This window comes from Harmonia axyridis, chromosome 7 (genome assembly GCF_914767665.1).
Source record: "Harmonia axyridis chromosome 7, icHarAxyr1.1, whole genome shotgun sequence".
NCBI lineage: Eukaryota > Metazoa > Arthropoda > Insecta > Coleoptera > Coccinellidae > Harmonia > Harmonia axyridis.
The window spans coordinates 3,304,901-3,331,793 of NC_059507.1; the positions used below are offsets into that span (position 1 = coordinate 3,304,901).

The 26,893-nt window shown below is 36.6% G+C and overlaps 1 protein-coding gene across 2 annotated transcripts in view; it reads left to right on the forward strand.

Annotated features, from left to right (window-relative positions):
* Nucleotides 1-24,640, forward strand: part of LOC123684119 (protein sprouty) — a 101,812-nt gene extending 77,172 nt beyond the window's left edge. The window contains exons 1-2 of one of the 2 annotated variants that reach the window (XM_045623250.1): nucleotides 16,122-16,462; nucleotides 21,254-24,640. In XM_045623250.1, coding sequence (XP_045479206.1) covers nucleotides 21,312-22,064 — 753 coding nt within the window. In that variant the 5' untranslated portion in view covers nucleotides 16,122-16,462; nucleotides 21,254-21,311 and the 3' untranslated portion in view covers nucleotides 22,065-24,640. Of the gene's footprint in view, nucleotides 1-16,121; nucleotides 16,463-21,253 lie in introns of those variants that run through there. The other variant, XM_045623249.1, reaches the window with a different exon arrangement.
* Nucleotides 24,641-26,893: the final 2,253 nt, after the last annotated feature.

The following is a 26,893-nucleotide window of genomic DNA, read 5'->3' on the forward strand; positions in this document are numbered from 1 at the left end:
GTACTTCCCGGACTAGGCCGGAAAAGAATCATAGAATCCATAACAACCGAGATAACGGCTGACAGTTCATATGAAATTAGTTGTCAAAAATTTGTCTGGTTTTTTGATCGCAATCGTAATAAAATATGGAAAGCAGCAGCGATAGTGTTATTTTACATGGTTGCCGAAAAAATATTGTACGCAACACGCCCGAAAATGGTTTTTTTAGACTCACAGACTTCCACTGGAATTTTGTCTATTCGTCCAAAAAAACCCTATTTTCCGGACTTGTTACGTAAATTACTATTTTCAATAAGATCTTTCATTTAAAAAACAGAATATTTTTGAAGGAATCAATGGATTTTTATTTCATTGTGGAGATGAAGGTATGCCATCAACGTTGGAGAAAAATTTGAGCCAAATACCTGCCACGGCTTTAAGGTATAGGCGTTGATGCTTCGTTGTGTGTAATTTACGTAGCATCGTCTTCTCGAAAAAAAAAACATCGTCCACAACAATATTCTGGCCATAAAAATTTAAATTAGTCATAGCCAAATTGCCAAGATCGAGCAGGAATCGACAAACTTGGGTTTTGTCAACACTACGAGCTGCAGCAGTAATATTCCGAGTTGTTCTTGAGTGACGCACACGGTTTCGATTCTTCATAGCAACAACATGTCCAAGAAGCCCAAATTTTTTCACCAGTTTTATTATTGCCGGCCCAGAAGGGGCTTCACGACGACCCTAAAAGTACTTCAGTTCTGCCAACTGTGACTGCAAAATTTTCACCATTTTGTTGGAGCAGTATAGTTTTTGGTCTTTTTGATCTTTTGTTGATTAGAAAAGAAGAGGAAATGAGGACAATTAATTCATCTCCATCCTATGGAGTATTATATGGCATATTAAAGTGCAAAAACCTGTAAGCTGTAATACTTGCATTATAATATGGATCTCAAATGAAAATCTCTTATTACGACCGTTACATGAAATGCATATTATCTGCAGAATAAATGGCCATGGCTTGCAGAATAGTTATACACCCACAACGGTATTCAAATGTTTGTTACACAGAAAATCATCTGAATATGGCAACAAAATACTAAAAGGAAATTCTAACTTTTATTTTCTCAACCGCGATAATATTTTCGTCTGCATTTTTTTCAGTTCTATCACACAAATAAACCAAAGAGAACTAGGAGAATCCTATCCAATGATAATTCTACATCATTATAAAGATTTCTATCTGATTCGTGTAGGTCTGATTGATGATTTGGTAGTCTGGTCTGGTTGTTCGTCTTGTAAGTCTTATAGGGTATGGAGCCTTTAATGGAGTAAGAGGATGCTAGAATGAGAGGATGAATTTTATATGAGTTTAGCGAATTGATTGATTCGAACAGGAAATCGAGTAGGATAAAGAGGTCGAAGGAAGAATTTTAAATGAGCCTTGATCGGAACAAGAAATTCAATTGAGTAATGACATGCAAGAAAAAATGAAATCCGGTCAAATGCTCTATACCGGAGGTTCCGTAACAGGAAAATCAGCCCAACAGTCTCTGTCCACTTTAGTCGAAGCAATCATGCTATAATGATAGGATATTTTACATCTAGTATAGTAATTGAAGTACGTACTATTCAAAATTGAGAACACTGCAAATTATATCGTATGGTTTATCATTTATGTATTCCAAATTCATAGAATAGCTCAAATCATTGAAAAGAGTAGTTCAACAAATATAAATAGATGTCTGGAGTTTTGAGGAATGTTGATAAGTAGAATTCATGGGAGACATTATTCAGTTATTCGACTCACCATTCGTTGTATTGTAGACAAATTTGAAAGTGGTACCAGATACGCCTCAGTACTAGTAACTAGTAACGGGTGTTTTTTTTTCGAGGTATATAACTTTAAGTTGGCATTAGTGTTTAAGATGGCGACCGATTTAACAGCTGTCAAGTGATTTATTTTCAGTTTGGTTTGGCAATTCATCATGAATAGACTCACTCCTGAACAACGCTTGCAAATAGTGCAATTTCATTTCGAAAATAATGGTTCTGTGCGGAATACGTATCGCGCAATACGTCCATTTTATTTTGTTTAGCGATGAAGCGCACTTCTGGTTGAATGGCTACGTCAACAAACAAAACTGCCGCATTTAGGGTGAAGCTAATCCTCAAGTGTATGTCGAAACACCGTTACATCCAGAAAAACTGAATGTTTGGTGCGCTTTATGGGCTGGTAGAATCATTGGTTCGTACTTCTTCAAAAACGATGATGGCCAGAACGTTACAGTTAATGGTGATCGGTATAGAGCCACGATTGCTAACTTTTTCATTCCTGAATTGAACAACCATGATGTCCAGGAGCTGTGGTTCCAACAAGACGGCGCAACATGTCACACAGCTCGTGCCAAAATCGATTTATTGAAAGACACGTTTGGTGACCGCCTAATTTCACGTTTTGGACCTGTGAATTGGCCTCCAAGATCTTGTGATTTAACACCGTTAGACTACTTTCTGTGGGGCTATGTAAAGTCATTGGTCTATGCGGATAAGCCACAAACCCTTGACCATTTGGAAGACAACATTCGCCGTGTTATTGCCGATATACTTCCACAAATGTTGGAAAAAATCATCGAAAATTGGACGTCCAGATTGGACTACATCCGAGCCAGCCGTGGCGGACATATGCCAGAAATCATATTTAAAATGTAATGCCACAAGATTATCTTGCGGATAAATAAAATTCATGTCAATCGAATAATCCATCGTTGTTTTATTGCAATTTAAAGTTCTATAGCTCTAAAAAAACACCCTTTAGGTACTCTTGTATTGTGTGAAGAAATTTCAATTTAAAATTTGTCTACAATAAGTCAAATCAAGAGTCAATCAACAGAATAATAGCTTTAAAGAATTCTTCTCAAATATCTCACAGTATTCACAAATGAACATTGATTTTGATTAAACAATTTCTAAACGTTGTTGAAGCGTGTATCTTCCTTTGAAAATGAGCATAACCTAGTGAACATAAATGACATAAGAAATGTCAAAAAATAATACACATTGTTGCCAAACCCTAGACAATTCTGGAGTTTCTAAGCGCACTTTTCGCGAAAAGCACGAAATGATTTTCTTTATTGGATATATAGAGGTTATTGTTAATGATGGATATCAATCTTGGTAAAGTGAAGAAACTACTGACTCATGGAAGTGTAAATTGATAAGCTGAGATATTCTGTTATTCCTCAATTAGAGCAGACGTAAAATTAATAGTTAAATGAACATGACTTTTAACTGCAATAAAAACGAGATATAAGTTAACATTGAAATAAACTGCGCGTGAAAAATATTCATCGTTTAAAATGGGAAGTATGCATTGTAATTATCTCTATATCATCAACCTTGGTTTGTGTCTATAAGTCGAACACAAAAAAATCGCATTGTCTATTGCAGTGATTGACTTGAATATTGATGAAAGAGGTCCAAATGAGCGGCTCTTGATATGTCTATTTCCTTTCTTAACGTCTTCATCAGACATATCAATACCATATAATTTCTATTGAAGTTTTTGCGTCCTTGGATCGTAATATCGAATTCAGCCAACAAGTGGATGTTTGAAAATGATTCATTTGTAGCTGTTGAAAAAACATTCTAATTTATGTGAATGAAGAAGTATCGAACATCAAATTTTTTCATAACAAAACAGTATTGATTTGAACTCTTGTTATTCATTATATCTTGATTCAAAAAAAATTATTATTTCAATTTATCTCGAATGGTAACTTGGAGATCCACAATTTGTCAAATATTCAAAATTATCCATTTTCGGACTACTGGAAATAGAATTCTGTATTGAAAAATGTTCTATTGAATTCGATAAAATCACTACCATCGTTTTCTACTACATAAATTAAGTTTCATCAACAGGCCAATTGATAAAATCCCAGTCTACCATAGTAAAATACATTTTTTTGGTAAAATTCGGTTTTATTATTCAACATAGTTGCCTTCGAGGGCGATATCTTCCAACTTTTCGATACCATTTTTGTAGTACGATTTGTCTTTCGCTTCAAAATAGGCCTCAGTTTCGGCGATTACTTCTTCATTGGCGCTAAATTTCTTTCCATTTTGCACACAGCTTTCTCATGTACAAATATTCGTGAATGATATGATGTACACATTCAGATGATATATCTTCACAATGTCTGCTATCTCGATCAACTTCACTTCACGGTCATTCAAAATTATTTTGTGAACTTTTGATTTTTTCGTCGGTGGCAGCCTCTTTTGGGCGTCCACTGCGTTCACCGTCTTCGGTGCTCATTTCACCACGTTTAAACTTAGCATACCAATCAATGATGGTTGATTTTCCTATTGCAGACCCCGGAAACTCTTCATCAAGCCAAGATTTTGTTTCAACTGTATTTTTTTCCTTCAAACTGCTGTCAAATTTTGACACGTATCGTTTGAAGGTTGGTACTAACTAAAAATCATATGGTTTCGATCTATGCATCAGACCGGGGACTTTTCAATTGGCCTAATACCTGTGTTGCAGAACAATAGCTACTCCGATTCGAACGATTTTACAGATGAATCAAAGAAAAGTGTAAACGTCTATAACAATACCTACTGTTCGATTAATATTACTGTTGGCAAATGATTGATTGATTTTCAAATAAATTGTTATTTTTGTGGGATTGGATGGAACATATCGTTTATTATACTTATAACTTTCAGAAATAGAAATGAAATATAGTATTCTTGTTGATCTGAGTGTTTTTGAAGACCCAAAGTTTTTTCGTATTAAAAATGCCTCAGTTAGAATTCTTCGCTTCGTGAGTCCGATGCAACCCTGTTCTTATACATCTTAGAATGTTGGCCACAATGAGTTGACGCAATCGATCATGAAACGCCCCGTGAAACCATCTGCCTGTAGTTTCTTTCATGCTGACCCCTTCAAGGATTAGTGACTATCACGAGATCATAAAAAGTGAGCCAAACAAGAATCAGTGGACTAGAATGACCAGGTGCACATTCACTTCGCACCGAAACTAATCTGCTTGACTGGTTGGCTTGAAAATTCGATTTTTTCGCTTTTTAAAGGTCCGTGAAGACATCTATACACCATGGACGGGCAGGAAGTACAGACAAGTGAGCACAGAACGTCCTACGAGAAAAAAAAAACCCGATGGAAGTTTTGGTTGGGTTGGCACTACTGTATTTTGTTGTTTACTACCTAGGCATCCGATCATAGACTCCACACAGGGAATTATGAATGAAATCCACGTTCGGGAATGTTCGTAATGGTTCGCGTGCGATAATTGGATATGGAAAGGATTCAATGAAATGACGTAAGGTCAAATGGAACAAGTATTTCATTTACTAGAATGATAATGGTAATTGATGCTGGTATTTTATTTGTTTATCAGGTGGTATAAATGGAAATATTCAACCATCTCGTTCGATTTTCAAGGTTTCTTTCGCAACGAAACATGGCATAATTACTCGATATGTTTAAGACTTGATTTAATCGAAATTAATTGAACGGGGAGATATTTTAAGTTTTATTGTTAATTTGAGTAGTTATTTTAGGATTGTCCATATGTGTATGACATTTGGATAAGTAACATGGGTAGGTATATGACTAATCTTCAAGAAGAATTTAATTTTTAGTAATCGATAAGCATAACAAGAGAGAAAAAAATTTATAAAGTAGGGTTGGTTACTTTAGTCATCGTACAGAAATAGATATACATACAATGCTAACAAAAATCAATATTTCAACAGAATAGTAAAAGGAGAACGTGTCCAAGCATTAATTGTAATAATTATATACCTTTTATGGCAACAAACCTCATGTAGCGTTAAATATGGCGTAGGTTGAACAAACATATAAAATCTTTCTAATTTTAGAATCAATTGTTTAAATTCTTCAAAATCAAATTAATATTAGGCTATTTGAAAAGTTCCCGATCTGATGCACAAATTACGGTGCTAGTGTTAAATTCATATGAGTCCTACCATTAGTTTGTGAGATATTGCGTTGGTGCTGTTTCATTAAGACAAAGCTCCGTGTCACAAATCAATGAAAACAAAATTGTATGAATTGAGCTTCTAATTGCTGCTGCATCCACCGTATTCGCCAGATCTGGCCCCCAGCGACTTTTTCCTGTTCTCAGACCTCAAAAGAATGCTCGGTGGAAAAATGGTATCGAAAAGTTGGAAGATCGCTATAATCGCTGTATCGCCCTCGAAGGCAACTATGTTGAATAATAAAATCGAATTTTGCCAAAAAATACTGTGTTTTACTATGGTAGAACGGGGACTTTTCAATTGGCCTGTGCAAGTGCCTAAATTAGAATAAATAATATGCTCATACAATTCAAACCTACTTATCGCAGGTTTTCCTTACTGAAAGTTAATTGAAGCAGGCTTCTCAATACCATACCAATAGAAAGTGCTGAACGAAAAAAAAAGGCGAACTCTAGAAATACGATTTTCCGCTTATTTGCATTTATTCAGTTTGTCCCTCTATTAAAATTCGATAAATAAAAGTCGGCAACATGACACTTCCGACTGAAGTTCAAAGGTGCCAGCAATATATTCATTTTCAATCAATTATATTAGTGTGCGTTTCCGGTGGTGAAATATGGAACTTCAAATTGGAACTGCTTATATCACAAAATTAGACGATAAAGCAGCGACAAATGACCTGTATTCCGGCTCTATTCAATGTGCGTTATCAAAACGTTTCGACATTGTTTCGTGTATATCTGAAATTAATCGCGATGGCCGTGGAATCGAACTCTGGGAATATTCTGCGGATCGAACTATTCACAAAGATCGATTATTATGAATTATTGTGATCGTGAATGAGATTTTATCTGGTATTTCCGAGAAGACTTGATTTTGTAGTACGCGAAAATGTTTGAGGAAAGTTTCGTAACGGTGAAAACAAATAAAACACTTCAGATGAGCCTTGAAAAATTTTGTTGATTATTCTCAGAACTATTGCTCCAGGAAATTTATACCAAAACAACAAGAATTCTTTTCACATTTATAACTTATAAAAGGTGTTTTTTTTAGAGCTATAGAACTTTAAATTGCAATGAAATAACGATGGATCATTCGATTGACATGAATTTTATTTATCCGCAAGATAATCTTGTGGCTTTACATTTTAAATATGATTTCTGACATATGACCGCCACGGCTGGCTCGGATGTAGTCCAATCTGGACGTCCAATTTTCGATAACTTTTTCCAACATTTGTGGCCGTATATCGGGAATAACACGGCGAATGTTGTCTTCCAAATGGTCAAGGGTTTGTGGCTTATCCGCATAGACCAATGACTTTACATAGTCCCACAGAAAGTAGTCTAGCGGTGTTAAATCACAAGATCTTGGAGGTCAATTCACAGGTCTAAAACATGAAGTTAGGCGGTCACCAAACGTGTCTTTCAATAAATCGATTGTGGCATGAGCTGTGTGAATTGTTGCGTCGTCTTGTTGGAACCACAGCTCCTGGACCTCATGGTTGTTCAATTCAGGAATGAAAAAGTTAGTAATCATGGCTCTATACCGATCACCATTGACTGTAACGTTCTGGCCATCATCGTTTTTGAAGAATTACGGACCAATGATTCCACCAGCCCATAAAGCGCACCAAACAGTCAGTTTTTCTAGATGTAACGGTGTTTCGACATACACTTGAGGATTAGCTTCACACTCTAAATGCGGCAGTTTTGTTTGTTGACGTAGCCATTCAACCAGAAGTGCGCTTCATCGCTAAACAAAATAAAATGGACGTAGTGCGCGATACGTATTCCGCACAGAACCATTATTTTCGAAATAAAATTGCACTATTTGCAAGCGTTGTTCAGGCGTGAGTCTACTCATGATGAATTGCCAAACCAAACTGAGAATGAATCACTTGACAGCTGTTAAATCGGTCGCCATCTTGAACAGTAATGCCAATTTAAAGTTATATACCTCGAAAAAAAACACCCGTTACCTATTGAAAATTTCAAGATTTCTGTGTCAACGGTTTCACTTTGAATAGCCCGCTATCTGGGCAGCTGTCACTTTTGAAGCTGTCATCTTTTGGCATTTGACAAGTAAAACTACACTATTACTAAAAACGATAAACGCTTCAAAACCGAATGTTTTGATTTGATTTGCCAATAATCTAGCCGCATCATTTTGAAAAATTTTCGGATTTGAAATATTCTTCGCAATAAAAAAAAATAATGAAAAAGTTGCAACAGTTTTCAAACACCACACATATACCTAAGTATCGAACTCCTAATCAATATTCAATCGTTCACTCCGAATCAATTGACACATATCGAAGACCGCCGAATTACATTTCAAGTCGTGAGCTAGACCGGAAAAAATCTACAAAACGATAGGCCAATACGATTGGAAAGCTCGTGGATTATCTCCGAAGGTATTTCTGCCCAAAAACGTACCTACGTACGTCATTGTCGATTCCGTTCGGGTTACCGGCGAACTTCTAGGAATTCGACCGGAAACGGAACCCCGGCGACGCCTCTAATCCGGATGTAATAAAACCGTTCCAAAATTCACTGCCACTAATCTCCCGGGCTCTTTTCGGCACATGTTCCCCCCTCCCTGAGAGACCGAGGGGCGGGGGAGGAGAGGTAAAACGTACCATTCTTCGTAAAATCGTAATTCAACTATTCGCCGTAGGCTTTTCCGGTTTTCGGAGCCTGCAACCCAGATGACGCTGAAAGGATTTAACGCTCTGATAATTTCCGAAATCTGTTGCCCACCTTTTCGGATAATAATTGTGATTATTGGGGTGGCAACACTGACCAAAAAACATGTACGGGGTGTTAGTGAATACGCTCTATTAGTGTGACGTCATACACCGCCATTTTTGGTTCTCCTGTCAGTGTTCGGAATCCAAACAAACAAATTGTCATTCAAATTAGTACGGTGTCGTTGAAGGAATTGGCTTATTTTCATAAATAAGAGTATTTGAGGAACGATTTCGGTATTAATTGATAGACAGAAGGAACGAGGTTAATACCAGTAACTTTGAATCCTGTATCATTCCCCAGATTTTGTATGAAGCCGTGTTTATTAGTTGTACTTCTCGTGCCTTCTGTCTATCAATTAATAGTAAAATCGTTGCTTAATAGTTATTTATAATACAAGTGCAGAAGGCATTGATATTCTTCCACGAGTTCAAAATTCAAAAACGAGCCACGAAGTGGCGAGTTTTGGAATGAACGAGTGGTAGAATGAGCCTTCTGTACGAGTATTATACATTATTTTCTCTAATTCATTGCATTTTCATTGAAATTAATGAAATATTTCCATAAATATAATTTAGTGATTTTTGCATTGAAAAATGTTGGTTGGCAGAACTGATTTCTTTAAGGCAATTTGATGAATTGACAGATAAAGCCTTAGCGGAAAGTTCGGAGTGCCAACATAGAATAATAAAATATAACCATGAAAACTGTGCGTTTCTGATATATTCTCGCACGATTTTGTTCTACAAGATGTGGAAGAATGAACGGAATAACCACAGAATTAGAGAAATAATCTTATTTATCAAAATAAGCCAATTTCTTCAACGACACCGTACTAATTTGAATGACAATTTGTTTGTTTGGATTCCGAACACTGACAGGAGAACCAAAAATGGCGGTGTGTGACGTTATCACTAATAGAGCGTATTGGCACATTTGCAACTGTATGTCCTCGATAACGAATTCCAGCTTTGAGGTCTTGATTGTGGATCATTGGCATGGACCTCATCTACTAGATACCCTCAAAATTTTACAGGGTGTGTCAAAGAATTGTATGATAATCTACATCATAATATAAAAAAATGTATAAATCAGACAATAGCTAATAAATAAATACTTCTAAAATTTACAACAACCAATTATAAAACAAACTATTACACATAGGCACGAACTGAAACACAGAATAGTTATTTATAATACAAGTGCAGAAGGCATTGATATTCTTCCACGAGTTCAAAATTCAAAAACGAGCCGCGAAGTGGCGAGTTTTGGAATGAACGAGTGGTAGAATGAGCCTTCTGTACGAGTATTATACATTATTTTCTCTAATTAATTGCATTTTCATTGAAATTAATGAAATATTTCCATAAATATAATTTAGCGATTTTTGCATTGAAAAATGTTCATTGGCAGAACTGATTTCTTTAAGGCAAATTGATGAATTGACAGATAAAGCCGTGGCGGAAAGTTCGGAGTACCAACATATAATAACGAAATATAACCATGAAAACTGTGCGTTTCTGATATATTCTCGCACGATTTTGTTCTACAAGATGTGGAAGAATGAACGGAATAACCACAGAATTAGAGAAAGATAATGACTAGAACTGGTACCTCATAAATTCATCCATTGAATAAAATGCACATTTAGTGAGAATGGCTTTAACTTTCCGCTTGAATGTTTTATAATCCAGTGATGTTAGGGATTGTGGAAGTTTGTTGTATATTTTCATTCCATTGAATATATGCGTGTTTTGAGTCTTCTTCAGTCTATGTCTTGGGGCAATAAAGTTATCTTGCATCCTAGTATTTCTTCAATCCTCCCTCCAAATAACTGAAATTTTTTTAAAGAAATCAGTCCTTTCTCCAAAAAGTAATTGAAACATCGTAGTGGCCTAATCTTGGTGTTTTATGATTTTTTTTTTTGAACCTGTTATTAGTGAATCAAAAATATTTCGAAGGTAGATACTACGATGTTGCAAACATTCAGAAAGACTTGTACAATAATATTTAAAGTATAAATGAATATTTGAGAGTCACCGATAAAATAATCTCCGTGGAATAACATAAAAAATTCCAATAATTAAATTGTATACGTGATGTTAGTCCATGAATGAAATCGATAGCTTCGGGCGCTGAGAAGGCAATCCAATAAACATGAGTTTTCTCGGTAATGATTTCCATTCATCGAATACGCAGGAAATCTTTCGCGAAAACAAAATATTTGTGGTATAGAGATTTCGGGTTATTCATGGAAGCGAAAAATTCCAAGGAATACTACGCGAGATGTCTGCAGAGAAATTCAAAAGGATGTTAATTAAAAAACGATCTAGCACATCCGGTCGAACCCTGTTGTTGATTATAATTTTGCATGAAAGATCGCTGAGAGACGGATGTGGTCAACTGGGCATGTGGATACGATATATCGGTTTTTACCGATGACGATTCGATTTTGAAATGAAATTGAATTGTGACATCTGTCTATAGCAAATTCTTGGCCCCTGAATCAAACAAGTTATTCATTTTGGTAATATTTATTGTGTTTTATTTTACTTCGAGTTTTCTTTAATCCTGCATTTGATAATTATTTTGTTGATTCATTTTAAGTTTTTCGACAACACAGTCACCTTCAAGAGTTTTACAAGTACTCAAACGCTCCTTCAACCTTTTCTGCGGGAATATTAGTCATTGTTTTCGAAATATGCTGCAACCTCGGCAATCGTTCCTTCATTAAAGCCAAGTTTCGATTTGTTGTCGATGGGTCAGACCCTGATTAACACTCATGAAGCCATTGCTTTGCACATTATTTTCTCCCATCAAAAAACAGTGTTTTATCAATACACGAAACTCGTTTTCATCCATTTTTCAAAAAACGACAAATGTAGCTTGCGCAAACGTGAAATTCTCGATACCTCAATACTTTGCTGCTATTAATACAATTTCGATTAAATATGATGTAGATATCAGGTTTGAGCTAGGAAATTTTATTAGTATTTGAAGATTTTAGGTTTCTAAGGAATGTGAGCTTTTTATATTCGCGGATGTAATCAATTATTATGAATACTCTAATTTATTAAATTTTCATCAATGACAGCTTGAACTTTCAACGTTGAATATTAATTTAACTGTAAATTCTATTAGAATGTAATTTCATTAGGAAGAAATTCCTCGCTAATGGTTTTGTCTAATTGAACTCATTGTATTGAAATTTTGTCACTTTCATTACCGATAATAGGCATTTCACAATCTCAATTTGACCAGTTTCTAACTTATATTTTGAAATATGTAGCATCAAAATGCAGTAAAAAAGTCCAAAAAGAAATCGAATTTCGTCGAACAATTTGCACAAAAAGGTTACATACAACACTCAATTGAAGGTTGAGTACAAAACGTTTTTTCTTCAAAAATTAATACATAATTTACGAAATTTTACTATTAAATTCCCAAATTAATTCAACTGTTCTCCGACAGGATAATTCTTCAAGCTTATGGCGATACTTTTAGAAAAATTCTTCAGTTTCTGAAATCGATATAACTTTTTCCTGTTCACCCGTAAGAATTTTATCAGACTCGAAAATCATATCGCATCTTTTTATTTTCCATTCATTTCCAACACGAGTGAATGAATCAAATATTTCCTGTTGATTGGTTTGATAAGTGAAAAATTCAATGTTGAGATAAGAATGATTTTAGTAGTTTTGATGATTAGGATAGTAGATTTTTCCTCGTTCGATAAGAGGTACATTTAATAGTGTCTGATTGATGTGAATCGGTTTTTCCGATATTATCGATCTTCATATTTAAAGTACGTATCTTTTTCGACTTTTCAAACAGAAATAAGAAATCAATGTTACATCACTTCTAATAGTCTTTCAAGTTTCCGAAATCGTAGTCCTAAACTAAAAGGTTTTTCAATAGGAATTTGAAATGGTAACAATGGCAACACTGTATTGTTTTTTGACATTTCTTATGTCATATATGTTTGGTGTAAGTTATGCTTTTTCATCATATGCACGTTTCCACAACGTTTAGAGAATGTTAAATTGTTTCATCAAAATATGTTCTCATACTGCGATAAATTTGAAATGAATTTATGAATAATGTAACATAATATAACATCCTGTATATTTTTTACAATCGATTCTTCCAAAAACTATGCCATCTCAGACAATTTTAACCTTTTTGGCGACTGCTATCCTGTCTAGAACTCTTTCCGCCTTCTTACAGAAATAGCCTACTAGAAACTTCATACTTCAAAGTTTTCGGTTGAAAGGGGCTGTCAGATTATAGGTGGCGCCAGTACATCCCTCGATTCGTCTGTTTCCCGTCCGATCATCTCATTCACAACTATTTGCATCAAATGAAGGACTCATTGAAAGACGATCAACTTCTTGGTTTGAATGAGCATCCCCAAAATCCTTAAACCATTGAAATAAAACTTCACCGGTTTGACTAAAGTACCTTTTGGCCTCTACCTGTATAATTTTTGCGCCGAAACCAGGTAGTAACGGCACAGGAAATTTTGAGCGTTTGTCCGACGAATTTGACAGAATAAAGGTTAGGGGAGTCTGCAGATCCTTGTTTTTTGTAAGTGGATAATAATGGTGTGACATATAGGATCATTGTAATAATACCAATTCCGTATTCACTTACCATTGCGTGAATAAGAAGGCTATGACAGGAAAAATGGTTATCTTTCGAGAGAACATTGAAAAAAAATTGAATAAAATCTTTCCAGGAAGAACAAGAATTTGAACATTTTTTCCGGTATCTGAGTTGTTACTAGGAGCCTATGGGAGACCACAAAACTGTTGGACATATTATATGGGATAAGATTAATTATTATGTTGTCGGTTATTTTATCTAGATGAAGGGTTTTCATGATACGATCTTTCTGATTCAGAATGATCATTCGAGTGATTATTACACATGATATAAACTTATTCCTTAAAGGAAATGTTTTTCCCGATAAGCTGCTTGAATTTCATATGGTTCTGGTCATGCGATCAGCATTAAATTTTGTTCAGAGATGAAAATTGTTATTGTACACTTCTACGCGTTATTGTACAGTTCAACTCGATCTGATATGCTGTCTCTGAAATATCAGCTTTTTATCGATATTCTGCTTGAATTTCCTATGATTTTGATCAATTAATCTATACAAACTTTCTGACTTTTGTTCGCCAATCGATGTTTGAAATTGCAGCTTCAGTGACACTTTTTTTTTAATATTGAAGCAGTCGTAGTGAAAAAATTGGATTTTACTAGTATGATTACCGATACAAAATCTCCTCAACTGTCAGATTTTTCACACTGTATAACCCTAGTCTACCGAAGTTTTTGTTTCTACCTTATGATCGGAAGGACAGATATCTGTTATGATGGCCAGTTTTGAGTTTTTTCTTGGAATGTTGGCGTTTCTCATGGATCTGTTTTGGGCCACTAGGTATTCCATCAATGCCGAATTAGGGAGCATGAAGTCCCCAAATTCCTTTGGATCGCGTTCTTCTTTGATCTTTGGGGACTCGCCGACAGTCGCTATAACATTGCTAGTCCGCCAATGAGGAATTCCCTCCTTACGAAAGTTGAGTATTTGCTATTAAAAATAGTTTTTTAATCTTCGATTTTGTTACCTTTCATCTATACATATTTGTTACTTGCACTTATGTCTATTTTGTTTATTTTTTCTGTAGCCTTGATGAAGTCAGAATATATAGACGAAACGTTGGCTTATAGTCCGACTTGGTAGCTTGTTTTCAATGATTCATCTTCTTCATACTGCAAATTAGGTATAATTGCCTGTTTCTTCTTCGTCACCATGCCTAGTCTGATCTCAAGTTGTCACTCCATCTCTTCTTCGGTCATCCAACACTTCTGGGACCCAAAAGTGATTTGTCGCTAGCAATTTTCACAATTCGATTAATATGTTGATTCCATTCGACCTTCCTTTTAAGTATCCAACTGTTTATATCCTTTTTCTTGCATGTTTGTTGGTAGTTTCGCTTCGTTTTCTGTCCAACAATGTTTTTCCAGCAATTCTTCTGAATACCCTCATATCTGGCGTTTCCAGTATCCGTTTAGTCTTTGATGTGTCTAGTCGAGTTTCAGCGATGCAAATCATTATTGGTCTTATTGTTGCCTTATATATTCTCGATTTCGTTTTTGTTAGAATGTGTTTATTCCGCCAGATTGGGTTATGGAGGCAAGCTGTTATTCTAGAGGCTTTGATGGTTTGCTCTTGGACCTCGGCTTCAACGATATACCTATCCTATATGTCTATACCGAGATATTTGAATTTCATAGCTTGTTTCGACTTTGTGAAATACATAATGATTTCGGCCTTCTTTCAATGAGGGTAATACGCTCTATTAGTGTGACGTCACACACAGCCATTTTTGGTTCTCCTGTCAGTGTTCGGAATCCAAACAAATAAATTGTCATTCAAATTAGTACGGTGTCGTTGAAGGAATTGGCTTATTTTTATAAATAAGAGTATTTGAGGAACGATTTCAGTATCAAACGAGGTTGATACCAGTAAGTTTGAATCCTGTATCATTCCCCAAATTTTGTATAAAGCCGTGTTTATTAGTTGAACTTCAAGTTCGAACTTACTGGCATTAATCTCGTGCCTTCTGTCTATCAATTAATAGCAAAATCGTTCCTTAAATAATCTTATTTATCGAAATAAGCCAATTTCTTCAACGACAACGTACTAATTTGAATGACAATTTGTTTGTTTGGATTCCGAACACTGACAGGAGAACTAAAATGGCGGTGTGTGACGTCATCACTAATAGAGCGTATAGAGGCGTCTGATGAAACGGTTGCTTCACTGTTTCACCCCTAACTCCGGCCCTGAGTAAGCGTTGTTGCCACTTTGTGTAGCCTATTTAACCATTTTTTCAAACTAAATATGAATAGTTTCTGCGGGTAATTCGAAAAAATTATGAATGAAACCCACAAGGACGAAGTTAAACTTGAATTTGCAGTGATAATTGATGAGAATACTCATTTGTTCACAATTCACGTGTTTCAGAAACATCGAATCTCAACATATAACCTAAACATGGAACGATTTCCACGTTGAACGGTAAATACCAAGCCGTTTAACGAAAAACAAAAGCCGATTCTCGGCCGAGCCGTTTTCAGTTCGAGATACAAAAACCGGAAGTGTATTTTTCGAGAATGACCCTCACAATCCTCTCGTTGCATCCAAACAATTATTAGCAAAGAACGCGACTCTGTCTCCGAGAGTTTACGTCACCGAGAGAGCTCGGTTAAAGTCTCGATTGAATGGCTTGTGAACACAATTCGCATCCTTCATTTCCTTGAATGTACTCCGTTTCATTCATGATGGCTGCCTCCCATTCATAAAAAGCCGAGGCGCAGTTCGGCGTTCGGCCGACCTGCGCGCCACCATCGCTCCGTGACTCCAACCCGCGCTAGAACTAGTGTAGCGTCGACATCGAAGCAAGCACGTTGTTGCCACCGCTCGCGTCCGATTTACTGTACTGTTACCACTAGTGTGTCTGGAGTACTTTACCAACGTTTACGTACTGGGAAAGAAAAAACGGTAGAGCGGGCTTTGTGTGATTGTGTTTTTTTGAAAAAATGTTGTGTGAACGAAACAACAGTGCGAGTTTGTTACGTTTGAGGACTTGTTCCAACGGTCCAACGAGGAGAGTTTCGACCAATGTGTTAAAGTGAGTGGGTTATAACCTATTGAAATGGTTCCTTGTAGGCATTTTAGGATTATCTAGCTTGTTTAATAAGTGAGCTAATGGTTCAGTATGTCTCGACCTCGAGCTCGCTCTTACGTGCGTATGACATTGAGCGCTCAGTAGGTGTGTGTCCATTCACCAACAGAAATTGGTTACTATAGAAGCCTTGTGTTCGCGGATGTGTGCTATCTCGGGATTTTCAGCCACGTTTCGAGAATCGCCTTCAGAACATAATTAATCGACTAGATCCAGCGTACAGTTAGCGCGCTTAACATAGTTTCCTGCCGTAGATTACCCACTTCCTGTCTAGATTTCTCTGAACACAGAGTTGTGTGCGTTCACAAGTCGACTTTCCTCAGATGTATAGGATGTCGGCGTGTCGGATTTCTCGGTGCTTCCGGGTTTTTTTTTTCGAAAAAGGGCCGCGAGATGAAACGTGGCTGGCTGTGCCAGGTGTGCGTTAGACCCTTGACGCACCCACGCTTTGCTGCGTGGGCCGTGTCAGCCCACGGTTGAACGTTGTGCCCAAACAACTGGCTGCCTCGTACTGTCGCCGATTACATATTCATGAAACGCTGGTGCTGGTTTGAAGTAGATATTTCAGTAGCGGTGCCGGCGGGTGGGACGGCAGAAGGCGAAAAATACGGCCGACAATATTTGTAGCAGAAATCTTTGGTTTTCTTTGACGCTGTGTAGCCAGGTTTGGGCGAAATATCCGCGAAATTGGGGTGGTTTGATGACTGCAGAAAAACGTTTGAAACGAGCGAAATCTGGGTAAAAACAGTAGTCTGAATCTTGCAAAATTTTCTGTTTCAGCTGAGTTAATTCAATTATGTGTTTCCTCAGTTAAAGGCGGTATGTACATTTTTCAAAACGACAGCTCAAAATATTGATTAGAGTAACGTTGGCCGATTGTTCAAAACGGGATAACGCCACAATATACCTAATTGCAGTTTGATAAATGGAATTGGCGAATTTGAGGCAGTTATAAGCAACTTGCCGGTCTAGATTCCATCATGATATAATTCATTTTTTGTCTTCATTCTCAAAATTCTAACAACTCAAAAAATCCCTTTCAGCAGAAACGCTTCTTACTACTTTTCAGGTAGCTGGAATCGATTAATTTGAAATTAGATACATATGATTTAATATTCCTACTAATTAGGTATCTGGGAAAATCTTTTCCCATTGAGCAGAGGGCTTTTAAACCAGATGCGATAATTTGGAAAATATGTTTTCTCTAATTCTGTGGTTATTTCGTTCATTTTTCCACATCTTGTAGAGCAAAATCGTGCGAGAATATATCAGAAACGCATAGTCTTCATGGTTATATTTTATTATTATAGGTATGTTGGTACTCCGCCACGGCTTTATCTGTCAATTCATCAATTTGCCTTAAAGAAATCAGTTCTGCCAACCAACATTTTTCAATGCAAAAATCACTGAATGATAATTATGGAAATATTTCATTAATTTCAATAAGAATGCAATGAATTAGAGAAAATAATGTATATTACTCGTACAGAAGGCTCATTCTACCACTCGTTCATTCAAAAACTCGCCACTTCGTGGCTCGTTTTTGAATTTTGAACTCGTGGAAGAATATCAATGCCTTCTGCACTTGTATTATAAATAACCATTTTATGACTTTAAAGAAGCGTCAGATCGAATTCGACAATTTCTTTCACAAATCCCTTGAAAAATACTCCCAATAATTTGGTAGCTACTATCGATTGATTTGAAGTAAAGTATTTCAAAACAGCAGCCAATTTATTAATCTAATTGTTCTTATCAATAATCTGGTAAAAAGAAAGTTATTCACAAGCAAAACCTTGTAAAAATAGGCGTGATATGTAGTTACTTTTGTGCAAATTCGACATAAAAATTACCACAATATGTCTTGTTCCCATTTCTACGAAAACATTTTTTAGACCTGGCAACACTGTTTCATCGAATTCATTCAGGTACTAAGCTTCCCCAAACTCATTCTAACATTCAAGATACTCGATTTATCACTCCCAATTACATAATTGTCTTAAATGAGTACTTGGCTCGGTACTTGGCTTTTACAAACGCATTCGGCGGTTGACTTAGCAGTATGTTCATTACACGTAAAACCTTCTTATTATTAATTGTTGAAAAGTGCTAAATTCCATTTATGTTTCCGTTGTAGTACGATAGCGAATCTTCCACGTGCAAGGTCAATTCATACTCTAGAACCATTTAATAATTGCTTATTATACCTTATTTCAATAAGTGCGTTGAAATATCCCAAATGATTGCATCTACAGGATGTTCATTGGCCCAGCGTGTTTCTTGTAGTCCTACTTTTTTATGATGCTTATATAGTTTATTCAAAGTCACTTGAACTTTTCCATAAAAACTCTTGGCCATAGATGTCCCTTTGAAGTGGATACCGCGATCTGCAAAATACCGGGGTTTATCTGAAAGTATTGTTAGGCAATAAATTCACTGTGCCCAAAGGAATTTCTGGAAACTTGGACAAGCCTTGTATAATTGAAATATTCATCTTCCTCCAAGTGTCTTTGGATATACTATACCAGTTTATCGAATTTTTATTAATCTTCGCTTCAGATTGAGTAAATAAGTACTACCAAAACTTGTAATTAATTCATTGATCACAACTTACTTAATGAATCTTTAAATAATTTGGGGTTTCTTAAGGATTACTAGAGTATTGTTTGAGTTTTTTCTCGAAATCGTTTGCAGATACGAAAAAAACTACAAGAGACCAAAAAGTGTGCAAACCAAAGTTTCTTTCTGTTTTTTTCTAAACTACCAGTGGTCCACAAAAAAAAAGTTTGGAGGAAAAAAGCGGGTACAATTCTAGAAAAAGTAACACCCTTTAGATTTGTATTCATATTACACGATTAAAACTTTAATTTGGAATATGTATACCAAATTTTTGTTGAATATTTTGTGAAGGAAAGGTGCCCTGAGAAAAAAATCAAACTTCAACATCCTGTTTTTCGAAAATTGAACATTTGTGAGCCTATGTATACAGAAATCGGTAATTTTTCAAAATTGAAGGTACAGCCTGTATTCCGGCATTCAATCGATATCCTCTCGTTCACAAAACTGGTCCCCCCTTCTTTATTAGGATCGAAGGAAGCTGTGTGACGCTTGGTTAGGGTGCACCCGCCGCGGAGGTTCTAGACTTTTCTTGAACAGGATATTAATTTCCTCTCAATTTATCATATCCGGTACTGCATTCGTGACTGGAGTTGTTCGACCTGTGTGTATCCGATCTCTCTCTCCGAGTTTTATAACGCCGAAGGATTAACATCCCAAGTAAATTATTGTACGTAATTATCGAAATTGAGGATACGTAATCTCCGTTTTGAGATTGTCGGGCTCGAGATCTGGGATGGTTCTAGTACAGGATAGGATCGGTGATTATCTCTACGATTCGAAACGGCGGTTCTCACAGGAGGAACTTCCTGGATGTGATCTAGTTAGCTTCTGTTTGCGTCAGAATTGTAACTTTTACTTGGCTGATTGTAAATGTGATTTTCGATTGATTTATTCAGGTATAAGTTATGATTAGAAAAAAATTGTACCAAATGGTGTGTGGTTTCAATAAGTTGGCCTCCATAAATGTTACGATATATGAAGCAAATGTTTTGTGAGGAGATACTATAACTTTGTTGTCTTATTTATATTTTATTGGATTGGATTGGATTCCAATGTATGTTGAACTTTCTTCAAAGTGGGATTTACATTATTTTAGTGTGTTTTTGCTTGAATTTCTAGTTTTGGTTTTTCATTTTAATGCTAAATCTCCCTGGCGCTCCAAAAAAATCCAAAAATCGAATGAAATTTTTTATTTCTGCCCACCTTCCTGAGCTGTTTTCATAAACTATTGTTGTTATTGGGATGACATTTGTTACAAACATTGGTTTCTATACGATATTCATTCTTCTGGCTCGAAAACAGAATCAATTGTTCTTTAGAAAAACAAGAATTCAAACTAAAAAAATTATGTATCGCAAATTTGGGGTCATCTAATGAGGAAATTGAGAAATTCTAATAGACCACAAATTCCCAGCCCTTGTAGTTGAAGAATTTTTGAATATTATCGTTCCTATATAAGCATAAAACACGTGATCTGAGCTGCAAAGGCTCTTGGCGTGGTAGACTTAGGTTCAATTCAAACATTAGAGCGGTTTCACTAAAATATTAGCGAACAAACTCGAAAACGACGATCCTGAGATAACTTCACATATCATTTCACAATTTACATAAAATTTCACTCATAACCACTAGAAATACGACTTTATTGGTTCACATAGTCACTTTGATACACCTACTCCAACGTTTCCCAAGCACCCTGTATAAAGTCACTTTCGACTTTGAAGCAATATTGTAGAAATTGATGCGTTCAAATCCAGAAAGAAGTAATGGAATCATATGAAAAGCTACAATTATCCTAAGATATGCTTAACGTTTTTCAAACTTTATATACTATCAGAAAAATTGATCAATGTCTGAAATTAATTATAATAGCTAACAGCCAATTTTTTTTATTCCGGAAAAAGTACCTCTGGTTGTAACTTTCAACTGCCTCGGTGGCTCAGTTGGTGGGAGCGCTGAACTAGTGATTCGGAGGTTGCGGGTTCGAGTCCCGCTCGAGGAGATACTTTTTTCTGAATTAAAAAAATTGTCTGTTAGCCATCAAATATTACGCTTTTATATACTATAGTGTAAGTGTTAATTGTGCCTACTTTACTAATTGTCCTATTATCGTTACAGCTGGAGAGGACGATGACGGACCAAAACGAAGCCTGGATCGGCCCTTAGGAACGGCCTCATGGATAGCCATGGAGGCCAATCCATGCCGCGCGCGCACCGACCTCGGGCGCCAATGATGAGCACCCCAGTGCCATTGACAGCACCCCTAGGTCCGCTGCGGCCACCACCGCCAGTCACCCTGACTGCACCACGTCCCGATAATGAACGAGTCACCAACGAGTACGTCGAGACCCCCTTCAGAGCTACGCCCCCAAGTCCGCCTCCCACGCCACCGAGGGCGCCAAGGCCCAGACGCCTGGACATACCGCCGCCACTGCCGCCGATCACGAAGCAGCCGCCCACCAGCCTCAGCTTCCAGAAGGAACGGGCGGAGCAGTGCATGCAAAGTACTTCAATTATATGTTCGGAGTGCGGCCGGTGTCGGTGCGCAAGCTGCCAAAGACCTAGACCATTGCCGGAGAAGTGGGTATGCGGGAACTGTCTGGTGTCAGCGGACACCATCATCGACTACACCTCGTGCCTGTGTTGTGTCAAAGGACTGTTCTATCATTGTTCAGAGACGGACGGTGGTGCCGGCGACTCTTGTGCGGACAATCCCTGCGGTTGTGGACCCAACAAAAGGGCGGCCAGATGGGGCTGTCTTGGTGCACTCGCGTGCGTCCTACCCTGCTTGTGGCTCTACTGGCCTCTGCGAGGTTGTAAACGGGTTGTGGAGGTCTGTTACGCGCAACATTCGAGGTCGGGCTGTCGGTGCCAACCCACCGTGCCCACGCCGGAGAAGAGGCTCTTGGACTCCAGTCCCGACCTCTAGAACAACGTGGCTTAGACCCACCAGGAACTGAGCGGTGCATCTCCAACCCGCCCCCTCTCCGACACTGTCCCATCCGATCGGATAGGCCTGTGTCGCGACTGCCTAATGAGTACCTATACTACTATACTTTATACATTATTAATTTATTTTTGTAAATATCTAGGTATACCTATTTTAACTTGTCTAAATGAAAGATATTCCGTGCTTGTTAAGGGTGTCTCCAGCGGTAGATGTAGAAGATCGAAGTTTTAGGCTCAACGGCACCTCCAACGACTTCCATTCCACCCAATCGACGAACTTAACTTCTTCAACACCGTCGTTGGAGGTTGTCGACGAGTCATCTTCGATCGCGAATCGCAGGAAGTCAGTTGTATGTAATATATCGTTGGAGGCATCAGACTTCCAGTATTATCTAGTCCTGTGCGCTGACTGTGTCGCTTCCATCTAGGGCCGGTGTATGATCCATACAGCTGTCCTGTTAACACCTCCCACTAAGACTATGGACCACCAGAACAACCTCCATCATCATTTTCGATGATGCAGCTTCAGCCAAATCACCTCTTCATGTCAAGGCTCTTTTGTCTGCCCTTATCATCTCTTCTTGTGTCTCTCTTACTGAGCAGCGTAAACATCATTCAATATCTGATTGAGAATGGGCTTTAGACCCTTCGCACCTTGTCCAAAATTGCAAATTCAGGTCTTAAAGAAGACGAGTACAAATTTTCGACACGAAGAGTTGATTTGCAGCTGCTGCATTACTCTGAGTCCATCGTTTTAGTGAGATGTGACGTCCACAGCCCTGTATATACTTTAATATATATATTTATGTTAACCGGCAGCCTCAATCAGTCAAAACCTGGTGGCATCCGACGTTGTAAGCCTTCCGGTAATTGGGATGTGGCTATTTTCGAAGCAGAGTGTGCTAGAGTGCCTGTATGAATGTTTATACCACCTCGATACTCTCCAATGAGCGTCGCTGTTTAAACTGAAGGTACACAGTCGGATATTTTGCCTCGTGAACGAAATTATACTAATCTGATGTATTCTTTACTTAATCATTCCAGAATGTGAATTTTTGCTTAGATAGTCGAAGTAGTTACATAGATGAAATCAGGTTAGAACGCGCAACACTTTCGTAAGACTCTAAACCTACGGTCAAATTATTTCGTGGTGTGGAAAGTAGACCCTTACGCATCGCGACAAAAATCAAGAAGCTTAATCTCGGTGACCATGTTGGAACATGATTCAGAGATGCTTTGGTTGGATATTAACATTGATCAATTATAAAGCCGTCCAGTATTCGAACGGAGAAGTAAATTAGCTGTTATGAATTACCTATCTTAGAGAAGGGTGTGATAATTGAAGTGAAAAATGATCGTGCCTTGTAAATTGATCGGATATATTTTTTGAAAGTGAATAAAATTGTAATACTAAACGCCGCGTGGTAGAGAAGCTTCTGGAGAGTATCGAGGTTAATTTCCATTTTATAAAAAGGTCCGAGGATAGGCTGTTCTATGTACAATACATCTAATACACAACTCACAAATAACGCATATATAAATATTTTTACAAAATGTCTATTCAGTATGCGAAAGAGTTCATTGTTAGAGCGTAGCTTCGCGATTCGAAATAACTGTTATAGACTACCCAGACGTTCAGACTTGAATTTGTTTGAAATTATTTTGTATTAAAAAGTCAACGGCTGACTGTGATAAAGGGATAAAGATAAGCTATGCTTTATCAAAGAACTCTTTATTCGCATAATCGTTCATGAAACCATACATACATTAGAGGAGTTATCTCGACAGCTATTCGATGTAGATACAAGATGAATATATATGAAATTTTCAACAGTTAGAACATGTTATTCCAAATGTATTAGTCTCAAGAGCTTTTCAAATATCAGACTTTTAAAAGCAATGTTACTTTATGTTTTATCTTTTCTTATCTAACCATTTTCAATGTTAGAATTTTCATGTTTAACGAATATCATCAATGTTTATTACATAATCTTTAATACTTAGTGGTAATTAGTGCTGACTATTTATATTCTACGATCATTTTCGATTGATAACTCTCGAGTTGTGTGTTGGTCCTTAAAAGTAGAAAAGTTCCAATATTTTTTTATTACGTGTACCTTATGTTTTTAAAATGGTTGTGTTCATAGGCGTCCATCGAGAACAGTTTTATTTGAAAATGTATTTCACCATTCATTCCAATGTTGTTTTTATCCCGTTGAAATTGATTTCGATTGAACAAACGTTCTACATTAGTTCTTTTTGTGATATTTCGATTTTTTTTTTTTTGTTACTTTCGGTGGGTGCCTTTTGGAGCCTATATGTGAAATTTTGCATGGAATAGAAATTCTCAATCGTTCTAGTGTAATTCGTTCCAGGTATGTTATTCGATTGGAATTCCTGATTCCGTTGAATATTTTATTATGATGTTCAGAAAAGGAGGGCAATACTCTCACAGGATGTGCCAAACCGGCGCAAGATCTTTATAAAACTTGTATACTTGTATATATAAAATTGTAATATTATCTAATGTTAATAACAAGTCAATGTTAAACATTATTCAGTAGTTTTATTCTCACCAACTAAAAAACCCTACACAAATAAAAGAAAATAGAAAATACTTCAAAAACCAGTTAAAAAACACAGCATAACTGAAACCTTTACAAAAATGATGGCATTATTCTTACACAATGAGAAGTCTGCCAAACAATGACATAATCTCAAAGCTTGATCCTGTCATCAAAAGAACATCTCAGCTAACGCATCAAGAACAATATTCTACGATCTTATAAAAAAAAACTGCCTAACCATCAAACTAATTCACAACAAATGATTTTCAAGTGATGAAAGTTAAGCCATATATATCAAGAACTCCATAACCTACCACGACCTCGATATCATGATGAAGAATTCTGGCAATTCCAACATTCAAAGTTTCAGTAGTCTCAAGCCATTTGGACTAAAACAGAGCGGTGAAAAACGCTCAATTGTCATAATAACAACACGCGTTCCAAATTTTATTATACATAATTTGTCAATCACTTGACACTTTAGGTCCAAAAATGTTTCCAACAATTTTCTCATCAACTTTTACATTGTATGAAATAATGAATGGATGATTAGTTCATAAAAAAGCAACGTGCTTTCTTGGCACGCATTTACATGTGATAAGAGTACTGTAATATGCACTCATTACAAGGAATATCGAAGAAATATGCGGATCATTTTTCACTACTACTGTCAAGTAAAATATTCAAAAGCATTTGCTTACGATTTTACCTGTCGATTTTCTGTAATCTCTATGAATTTGTTGAATTCTTTCAATCTGGCACATTTCCTAGGTGTGGTGTAATCGAAACTTTCCTACATTCCAACTGTTTTTGTTGAATTTTCATGAGTATTATCAGTGGAAATCTGAGTTCACTGACACGTTGTTAGTTTTAATGTTCTGCCAACTAAGGGGTGGTCTCCTGTCTTCAGATGAATGTATTTTTATCTTGATCTTGAGAATCCATCAACAAGCCGAAGGAACTATAATATTCAGGATGTAACACTACTGAAAAAAAGAACGAGATGTCAAGGTGGTATAAAATTTGTTCATAATTAGAAATTTTTGTATAAGCGTGATTACTCTGAGGTTTGTTTTTTATTTTCTGGTAAAATTTTGGAGTTAGTAGAACAAAAGATGTTTGAACATCTCTGATGTATTGAAAATTATTTCCTCCAGCCACAAAAATTATTCATTTAAAAAAATATAATGTGAAATTTGAACCTAATATTTATTCATTACTTGGGCACAGAACTCGTATAAAATAGTACTTTTTTTCGATAAGGGAGCTATGGAGAGACATTCTGATATAATATTCACATATTTTCAATGAAAAACAATTTTAGCCGAATGTTATCAACATCGGAAAATTTTTGGAAGAAATTCACAATCTGGCAAATGAGCTGGAAATCTTTTTCAACAGTGATACTACTCTATTCCAGCCTTCAATACTTTCTAGGTAGACAGATTCGTATTGCTTTGCAAATATGCTTCAACCTTAGCAATCACTTTTTCATTAGAGACAAATATCTAACCCTGAAGCATTATTTTGAAGCAAAAAGTCATTATTAACACTGGGGTCCAGATCTGGAGGACAATCTGGGTGGTCCAGCACTTGGAAGCGCAATATGTTCAATTTGACCATGGTTTTCATCGATTTGCGACAAGGAGCATGAAAGAGAATTTTTGTTTTGCATTTGATCAGTTTTTCTCAATTCAGGCTTACAATAACGTTATGTAACGTTATTCACTGTTGATGGTTTTGCCTTTGTCAAGATGGTCAATGAACAATATACCATGTACATCGAAAATACGGATGCCATAACCTTACCAGCTGATGTATAGAGATTTTGGTGGCTTTGAAGGGCTTCACCGACTGCATTACACTCATCTGAGACTCTCCCTTCTAATCAGGAATTTATTGTTGAATCATGAATGTTGAATGTTTTATCCAGTGTCAATTATCGACGCAAAAAATCCTGTATATTTCACTCCAAACAGCGTTGAAAATCGACGATATGCTGTTGTTATATGTTGTTCAGAGGTGAGCAAACGTGGTACCCATTTTAAGTAAACCTTTTTCCATGGAAAATGTTCACGCAAAAAGTCACATAACACCTTTTAACCGTTGTCATAAACAAATCTTCAATAACTTTTATCAAGCCATTCTTTTATGGATACACGAAATTAATTTCTATCCATTTTTCAAACAAAAATAAATCTAGCATCACAAACCGTTCAATATCTCGACGCAGATTCAACTT